Source organism: Lethenteron reissneri, chromosome 54 (assembly GCF_015708825.2).
Source record: "Lethenteron reissneri isolate LAM-NWPU_2019-01 chromosome 54, ASM1570882v1, whole genome shotgun sequence".
In the NCBI taxonomy this organism is placed as follows: Eukaryota; Metazoa; Chordata; class Hyperoartia; order Petromyzontiformes; family Petromyzontidae; genus Lethenteron; species Lethenteron reissneri.
Genome location: NC_083832.1, coordinates 2,791,506 through 2,801,057, shown reverse-complemented (window position 1 = coordinate 2,801,057; position 9,552 = coordinate 2,791,506). Strand labels below are relative to the sequence as shown.

The 9,552-nt window shown below is 48.2% G+C and overlaps 1 protein-coding gene across 1 annotated transcript; it reads right to left on the bottom strand.

Moving 5' to 3' along the window:
• Window positions 1-1,059: 1,059 nt before the first annotated feature.
• GORAB (golgin, RAB6 interacting) lies at window positions 1,060-8,608 on the bottom strand. The gene is made up of 6 exons (XM_061574136.1): window positions 8,419-8,608; window positions 5,345-5,535; window positions 4,897-5,069; window positions 4,264-4,365; window positions 3,448-3,588; window positions 1,060-2,457 (listed from the first exon to the last, which is right to left on the bottom strand). The coding sequence occupies exons 1-6, from the start codon at window positions 8,486-8,488 to the stop codon at window positions 1,917-1,919; spliced, it is 1,218 nt and encodes a 405-aa protein (XP_061430120.1). The 5' UTR covers window positions 8,489-8,608; the 3' UTR covers window positions 1,060-1,916.
• Between the last annotated feature and the right edge of the window lie 944 nt (window positions 8,609-9,552).

Sequence of the window (9,552 nt, the reverse complement as noted above, 5' to 3'; positions counted from 1 at the left end):
CTGCAAGTATTGTGGTTAATGCAGACATTAATCCTTGTAAAAAAGGTTTCAGTTTTGTTGCCAGAAAAAAGGAGAAAAACCCTATTATTAGTCCTGAAACAACTAAAGTGTTAAATGCGACCACGTGGTGTTTCGCTGGTGCTGTGGGGGGGGGGGGGGGGGATAGTCATCTGCCATGATGGGGTTGTTGTGGCAGAGGACCAATGGATGGAGGTAAGCTCATAAAAGTGCTTGACGAGAGTCGCATGGTAGATGCGCTCTCTTCCACTCCTGCATCAAATTTCTTCTGGAGCACAAGCATCGCCACGATATTCTCGGTACGGAAAAACAAACTCGCATCCACGGATGTCATCTGTGCAACGTGAACTATCCATCCGCCAGATCGATACTGAAAACCGTTATCACGCTTGCAAGTGCATCGTACGTGGCCTTGAGCTCACGAAACCCCAATTTATAAAATAAAGACGTGAGTCCTGCACTCGATACATAATCGTCCAAACCCCATCATTAATCATATTAAAAAAAGAAACCCAGCCGTGTAAGTAGTGCATGAAAGCTGAGCGTTTGAGTGTCAGATTAATAATAGCAACGTGTGTCTAGGGTTTTTGGCTGCTCTAGATTTCCACGTGATGAAAATCCACTTCGTTGAGTTATAATTTGCGGCTAAGTCTCTTCTGAAAAAGAGCCGTATAGGTCAGTGGGCCTTACCTGGTAAAATAAAAGTTTATTTTTACTCAGATGTCTCGATGATGATGCCTCTACGACGATGCCTCTACAACGATGTACATAACACATTCCTGCAGAGGGAGCTGATAGGAACGTTGGGTTGCTCGGTCAATGGCCAGGGTCAACGGCGGCGTGGTGTATTCCACAAATATGCCCGACTGTGAGGGCACGCACAAGCCGGCGTGAGTAGGTTAAACGTTGAGTTTTATAAGGGCACCACGGAGTGACCAGCCCCTCCCCACCCAGCACCTCCCCACCCAGCCCCTCCCCACCCAGCACCTCCCCACCCAGCCCCTCCCCACCCAGCCCCATCCTCCCCACCCAGCACGACGGACGGAATAATCCCCTGTGGGCTGGTGTAACCAGGAGGTTCCTACCAGTATAATACGTTTGAGTATGGAGCTGATGGGACTCAAAGACATGGGGTGCACAAGACCTAAGTGCATGAGGCAGATGGTCAAAAGTATGAAGCCAATGATGCTATTGGGATAACAGCATGAAGCAGATGGGGCCGAGTACTGGGCTGATGGGATTGAGAGCACAGCGATCAGAGGACGGAGGCCATGGGGCTGATGAGGTAGAAAGGGCCAAGAGAGCGTGCGGTGGCAGCGACAGACTGAAGAGGGGGAGGAAGGAGCAGAGCGGAGGTGAAGAAAAGCCGCGGGGTGAGTAGAGGCTGGGCCAACCAGCGGTGGATTTGGTGGTGATGGCAAGTCATATAAATGTATTTAAGAATATATATATTTGAATGTAAACAAAAACAACAATTTGTCCCCGTGGATTTAAAAAGTGAAAGTAGATTTTTAAATATATGATGTGCAAATAGCTTTGCCTGTTCCAAAGCATACTGCATGCCACATTGCTGTGAATTGACATTGTCTTGAAGATGTAATACAATAACTATTCTTTATTGGTTGAGTTCTTCATTTAAACTACCCGAAGATTCACCCTAACACTCACCAGTACAATGAAGTCTACAATACATAACCTAACTGCAATCCTTACACCATTCGAGTCGTGAGTGTGGAGGCTGAATGGCATCGAATCAAGACAACTACGAAGCTATCTCCCCCCTATTTATGATCTCAATTCACCAATGTAGTCACCAAAGCGTGTCCACTTAACTCGAGCGCTGCTCTTTCATTTATAAGACACCTCGGGGTTGCGTTAACATTGGTCTCTTGCACCCATCACACCGCCGTGGTTGATGCTCCATTGTCATTGACAATTTGCTGCTTCACCTCCGTAACTTCGGACCGTGGCCTTGCGCCCTCCACCAAACTGCTTGACGACGCGACCACGGCAACGTCAACAGACGAGTCCCCTGCGCCGGCCGTCGGCACAGCCGCCTTCACCGCCTCCCCGGTTGTCGCAGCCTCACCGGTTGTCGCAGCCTCACGTTCCGCCTTGGCTGCGACCAGTTCCGCGTCCGACGCCACCGTCCCCTCGCCCGTCGCCGACTCGGCTGCCACCGCCGCCATCCCCTTTGCCCCCTCCCCCCTGACCCCCTTCGCTGCGTCCGCTAACGCTGCCGTTGCGAGGGCCGGCGGGGGCGCGGAGCTGTCGAGGTGCAGGGCCTTCAAGAGTGTCTCGAGCCGCTCCGCCTTGCGCGCCTCGCTCTGCCGGATCACCACGCACAGGTGCTCGGCAAGCAGCTCGCGCCGCTCGTCCAGCCGGTGCAGCTCCAGCTTGGAGGCGACGAACTCCGCTTCCGCGCGTTCGTAGCGCTTGCTGACGCAGCACGCGTTGACACACCCAAGTTGCAGAGACAAGGACTGTTTAAGACATGATAGCAGTAGTAGGCTTTCGCGACAAATATGATCCACAATAAGGGTTATTTTGTGATAATAGGTTTTTTACCCTTTTATCTGGCAACAAAACTGACACCTTTTTACAAGGGATCATGTTTGCATTGACCACAATACCTGCGGTCAAAATGCAAACAACAAAAAACAGCACTCCGATAATGTATGCATTGTTCTTGAATTGGTTCACCCCAATCAATTTCAAGGACAATGCACACATTATCAGAGTGCTGTTTTTTGTTGGTTGCATTTTGCCCGCAGGTATTGTGGTTAATGCAAACATGATCCCTTGTAAAAAGGTGTCAGTTTTGTTGCCAGATAAAAGGGTAAAAAACCTATTATCATATTTTACTACTGGCAAAGGAGGTCTCATAATGGTTATTTTGTGGTTAGAACGCGTAAATATAAATGTGTCTTTAAACATGCCACCACCCGACACGGCCAATTAGTAAGAGATAATGACTGCCCTTCACAGCCCCTTGGCAGAGAGAGCAGATCAGCCGGATTTCCTCAGGCTGTGGAGACTTATCTTCCCGTTTGAGGCTTTGCAACCCTTCACACTCCTCAGAAGACAATATTCAAACTTGTACCTTGTGTGGTGGTAGTGTTTTTTTACTATGTACCACGTGTGTGTGTTACCGTACGTGGTGGTAGTGCAGTGTACGAGTACTGTGCATGATGGTCGTGCTGTATACCGTGTTACCGTGTGTGTTACCACGCATGGCGGAAGTTTATTTGAGTGTGCACGTTGCCGTGCATGGCGTTATTGCCATGTGGCACTACTGTGCATGGCGGTAATACTATATACTACGTACCACGTGTGCGTGTTACCATGCATGGTGGTTGTGTGTTGCTGTGTGCGAGTACCGTGCATGGCGGTAGGTCTACACATCGTGAGTGTTCACGTGAATGTTACCGCGCGTGGTGGTACGCCATGCAGGCCTCCTCGATCTTGCTGCGCAGCAGCGCAACATCCCCGCTCAGCGCTCCGTCCAGCTCGTTGAGCTCCTTGCGGACGCTGGAGATCCTCGCCGACTCGGCCTGCGTGCGCTTAGCGCTGATCCACATCCCGACAGCGCTCATCAATCCCGGCCTTCAGCACAGCTTCCGAACGCTTCCCAACTAACGTGGTGAGCGCGTTAATGTCTCCCGAGTCCGTCCGTCTGTCTGTAACACGGGGTCAGGGTAGCTGTCGTAAAGTTAAGCTAAAGAAATGTTTATGTAATTAAAATGTTGCGTTGCTCAAAAAAAGGGTCTAAGCCTGGAGAAAACTGGACAAACTAGAGGCTTGTGAAAAAACTTGGGTGATAAATAAACAGCGATAATGGGTAAGCATGCTCAGCCAATGTGATCATGTTACACACCATGCGCACGTATGCGTGGGTTCTGTAAAGTGTTGACCAGATAGATTATGCAAAGAGTATTATACGCTTTCTTGGTGGAATGTGGGTCAAGAAAATTAAGACGCAAATATCTGTTTAAGTGCCACACTGTTGATGAAGGTCATATTGATGGTATTGGGGTTTAAATATTACGGTGTCAATGTTTATGGTGTTGATGTAATGTACCTTGTCGATGGTAGTGATGTTGATGTCAATATTGATGGTAGTAATGCACCTCTCTGCTATAGTGTGAGCTAGTATGCTGACTGTGTTGATGGCGATTGTGTTTGACGGTGATGTTGACGACGATGTTGTTGACGTTGCGAGTGATGGTAATGATGGTGGCGTACCTCTCTGCGATGGCATAAGCCAGCATATTGCGCTTGCGCTTGTTCTCCTCCTCCATGTGCTGTTGTTCCTGTTGCATCATCTCCAACTTCGTGAGCTCCCTCCTGCGGCACAGCCCATCATGGCACACGGAGCAGTTCATGTAACAACACCAGCAGCCGATCTTACGTTCCAAATATTTGCATGTTGAGCTTCTTTCGCACCGTATGAAGCCGACCGTGCTAATCGGCGGTGTGAGAGGACGACAAACTGAACACAAAAAGCAGTTTTAAATCATGTGACTTGAGCAGTTTTAGAGAACCTACGGCCCATGGGCCGGATACAACCCGTGACTTAATTCCATTTGAACATAAAGTAATCATCAGTCAAACAATCACTTAATGCAAACATTTTACGTAGTAAGAAAAAATGCCACGTACTATGGAAAAAGCAGAGAAGTGACACCATGAAAGTAACGTAACTTTTGGTGATATCATACATTAGGAACAATCCAAAACACAAACAATTTTTACATCGTTTGAAATTACACATGGAGGCCCTTTTTATGTTTTTTTTTTAATATACAAAAATCGAGAACACATTTCTTATACAATGAAAATGATACGTGGCCAAAAAGTATTTATTGGGAGCCTCACCTCTCCACCTCATCCTTATCTAGCTCCTTAACCTCTACTTGTTTCCCCCCACATTGCGTCGTCTCCACACTCGCCCGGGGCTGGGCCTTGGTAGGAGGTTCACCAAGTTTCTCCGTCACCACCTCCTTTTCACGCGCCCTCGTCGCAACCACCGGTGTGGCATTGCTCGCAGCCTGGACAGGAATAATAGCGTTGCAGTTGGCCCAATCTCTCGATGCTTCTTTGCGCGATTTTCAGTTTTTCTTCCGTGTTATTGTAAATGACCATGCTTCTGAACCATGTCAGAGAAAGCATTACAGAGTGATATTGAAAAAAGTAAATATTTGCATGGGGGGGTGGGAAGAAGCGGCTTGGAAGTAATTGATGTAATAAATATACAAGATGAATGTTGAACTTCTTTCGCACCGTACGTAGCCCACCGTACTAATCGGAGGTGTGAGGGCGTCACCTCGTGCAGCGTCGAAGCCGGGCGTGCTCGCGTGGGTGCGAGCATGGCTCCCGCGAGCTCCGGATCAGGTGCTGGGCCGCGAGCCTCCCCTCCGAGCCTGGTCCCTTCTGGGCGAGCCGTCTGCCCGCCTCGCCGCACACTGCGCCCATCCTTCTGGAGGTGCCGCCGGCTGCGGTTGGTGTCGCGTCCGGCTGGAGACGAAAACAACAGCACGTGTCCGCCATGGCCACGAATGACCTCGAGATGCGGATAGGACAGGTCACTCACGAGAAGAGTTGGACTGCCACTACCCTAACTTGTATCTGCAGACGCGCAGAAATAAAGCGAGTCTCTGGCACGACTGTCCCTGCAGATTTTTTTACCCAAGCATAAGACCATATGATTGTCCAATCACAGAGTTTCTTTGAGTTATGCTTACCCATTCGCCATTCTTTCCAATTTCCACTTGTTTAGCTTTCAGTCGAAAAAACATGAATGGAATACCACTTCTTTAGTTTTTTATGTAGGGTTACGGGTCAGGGATCAGGGTTTAGGATTGTGGTGTTAGCATTCAGGAATTTTGGCTTGAGGTTAGGGCAGGGGTTGGCAACATGCGGCTCTTTCGGAGCTGCTTGGTGACGTGATTTTTTAAGGATCACCATCTCGTATTCACATGCATTGTGGCTCTTCAAACATTGGAGTTTGTTTTACCGAATTCGAAAAAAAATTCTGTACTTGTTATTTTGGTTGCCAACGCCTGGGTTAGGGGAATGGTTTAGGGTTATGGGGAAGGGCTTAGCACTTAGGGGTTAGCGTTTAGAGCTGTTTATAAAGAAAAATTAAGATATCCAGTATTCTATTGTTATTAGCGAGGGATACGTTCTGGAGAAGCATTTTTTGCGGATAATAAATACGTAAATAAGCTATTAATGAAAATCATCAGAACAAAAAGAAAATATACTTGGTTATAATGAATCTTGACTTAAAGCTTTCGTGACTGCAGGAATTCATATTCTTTGGGTCTTTCGGTAAAGTCATGTAGAACAACAAAAGCCGACATTTCGATCGCAACACAAGCAATCGTCATCGGGGGGGGAGGGTGTGATCTGTCACCCGTGTTTGAGAGACACACACAAAGACACACCAAGCGAGACACATACCAAAATATTGGTATATTGGTGTGTGTCTCGCTCGGTGAGACACACACAAAGACACACTGAGCGAGACACACATCAAGACATTGGTGTGTGTCTTGGTGTCTCGCTTGGTGTGTCTTTGTGTGTGTCTCTCTCTGCATGTGTGTCTGCCTGTTCTGTTCCCGTGTCTATGTTGTATCATTCATTCTTACCTGATAATGTTTGCTTGTGTTGCAACTGAAACGTCGTATTCTATTATTATTTGATTTTATTTTCTACGTGACTTTACCGAAAGAACCAAAGAGTAAAATAAAAACACATATAAAAGTATAAAAAAAATGTTAATTAATAAATTATGATGCTGAGCATAATCACTTTATCTCATCACTTTCTCGCATCGCATTCTCTCTCATTACTTTCTTTCTCTCTCGATGCAGACGTGCAAAGTTACAGATGTGATTCGCGGATAGCCAAAATCGTGGACAGCAAGTTCGCGAACAACGAGGAAATACTGCGAACAGTTATTGACAGCAGCGTATTTATTTCACAAAATAGAATTGTTTGTGTCTATGTTTATGTTGTGTAATGATGTGATGATGGCGCTTTGGATGGAAGATTTGTTCCAGAAAGGCGCCACGTGTAAAACAAAAATAAACTGACTTGCCTTGGGTTAGGGGAATGGTTTAGAGTTAAGAGGATAGAGCTTAGGGTCTTTATTGTTGTTAGGGATGGGGTTAGGGTTTAGGGTAAGAGGTAAAGAGTTGGGAGTTAGGGGCTAGAATTTAGGGGGGCGGTTTTGCTTGGGTTCATGGGTTCGAGACTACTAACTTCGTTCGCAGGAAGGACGCAATGCCTAAGACCGCTTCCACTGCCACGTGTCAGCAGAGACCGTCATCTCGGCCATGCGACAGCCCAATGTGTGGCTGGCTACCCGTCCCATGGTTGTTTGACACCGCCGCTGAGGTTCAATAATTAATCGTCATTATTCTGGGGTTGTGCTGTACAGCATTATTTGTATTCTCCTCCATATCTCGTCTTGTTAAGTCTATGACGGTTGCGTTGGCATACGTACACACGTTGTACCTTTATGTCAATCCACTGCTGGATGAGGACATCCCACGCCGTGCATGTAACTCGACTATACTTCCCCACGCTGGTTAGTGCAGTTTGGTGAACGCGGCGAGCGTAGAGGTGCCATGATACATTCACGAGCAATAGATTTCACTTGATTCTTCTGCACTGACCGAACACTACGTTAGCACAGACCAGGGGCAGCCTATGGGTCACCGATCCAAGCACTAATGCGGCTTAACCTTTACGAGAACGCACATCGGGGGAATTCCGGCTGATTTGGTCCGAGGTTTTCTATCATGTCCTCGTGTGATCTGTCACCCGTGTCTTGCCTGCATGGCCCTTGTTCTGTCCGCGTTCTCAGCGTGTGCTTTCGCACGCGTGTCCCACTGTACCTGTGTTAGGGCCGTCTCTATGTCTCTATTCAATGCGTCTGTATATTTACCTGCACGTACGTTTTGTATTATGTTTGTCATTCCCCTCCTCCCCCACCCCACAATTTCATTTATTCCCGAACGAAAAATCCGTTCGGAACCTCTTCCCCCCACCAACCCCCTTAACCCCATTGTAAGAAAACGACCCGTGGAAGTGGATATCACAGAACTTACTGTACGGTACTTCTAAGATCCCGTTCAAGTGACCTCTATTCCACACCAACGTCTCGGCGTACGACTGTCAACCAACGCTCAGGGGGTGTAAACCACGGACTTTGTCGCCTTGCCGACACGATTTGGCGACACGCACGGGGTGGGTTGGGGGCGGTGGTGGTCGGGTTCGGAACCTAGGCCGCGCATCCTCGGCCTCGCCTGGTTTCTCTGCCGGGATCCCGTTGCACAAGGCCGGCCGGGCGTGGCGGGGAGTGGGGGGGGGGGTGCCGAGGGTTCTCACCTGGAGTGTCGCTCTGCCCCTTCATTCGCCTCAGGTCCTCCTCTGAGAAGCCGCTCCACGCAGACGACATTGTGACACCACGGGCAGAGAGACAGAGAGAGACAGAGAGAGAGAGAGCAAGAGCGATGGTGGTTGTGGCGCTAAGGGCTCCCCTGGTGGGAGACGGAGGAGAGAGCCGAGGGAGAGGAGAGCTCACGGGGGGGGGGGGGGGAGACGTGGACAGCGACCCCGGCACTGATGAGGATCCGGGTATTGAGGGATCGAGACCCGGGTTAAGGGGGCCGTCCATAAATGACGTCACGCGCGATTTTGGACGATTTTTTTGACCCCCCCCCCCCCTCGTCATACTGCGTCACAAAAAGTCAGACCCCCCCCCTCAAATATGACGTCACAAAGCTCTGCCCCCCCCCCAAAAAAAAACATATTTCAATTTTTTTAATAAAACATGCTTCAAATCGCTTTAAACTATTGTCATTGTAGTGCGTATTTAATGTGGCGCTGCACTCTGATGTTCTAGGAGAAAACATTTATTAAAAAGTCTATTTAATTAAGTAGAACGTGTTGTCTATATTTATTTAAAGTTGCGAATTTTGATGTGACGTCACATTTCTCACCCCCCCCCCCTCGTCACACATCGTCACAAATGTCTGACCCCCTAGGTGCGTGACGTCATTTATGGACGACCCCTATTGCTTTAGCTAATAATGCACATCAGCGTTCTTCACTAATTTTCAGAGGTGGTCCCACGTCACTCGGGGGGTGCGGACCGCACGGGGTGACACCATCAGAGGGGTGACACTAAAATTACTGTCTATACAACTTTTGTGCAGTGTTTCAGCATACATTTATTATTTTTAGAAAAATACCACCGTAGTTAGTTATAACACATTTTTTTTCGTAAGCCCAGCTTACATGTATTGTATCAATATATCTACAAGGCTAAAACACTTTGCGAATTAACTTATTGAACCTTCGAATGCGCTCAGATCAGAGCCGTCATTGTTACCCGACTCCAGTGACGCTTCGAGTCACGTGGTCTCGTCTGCACGTGCTACCAGCTCGCGCTGCTGTTTTCGTTGCTACTCGTGTTTTTATCGTCGCTGATTTTGTCAAAGTTTCTGGTGTTTTAGCTAC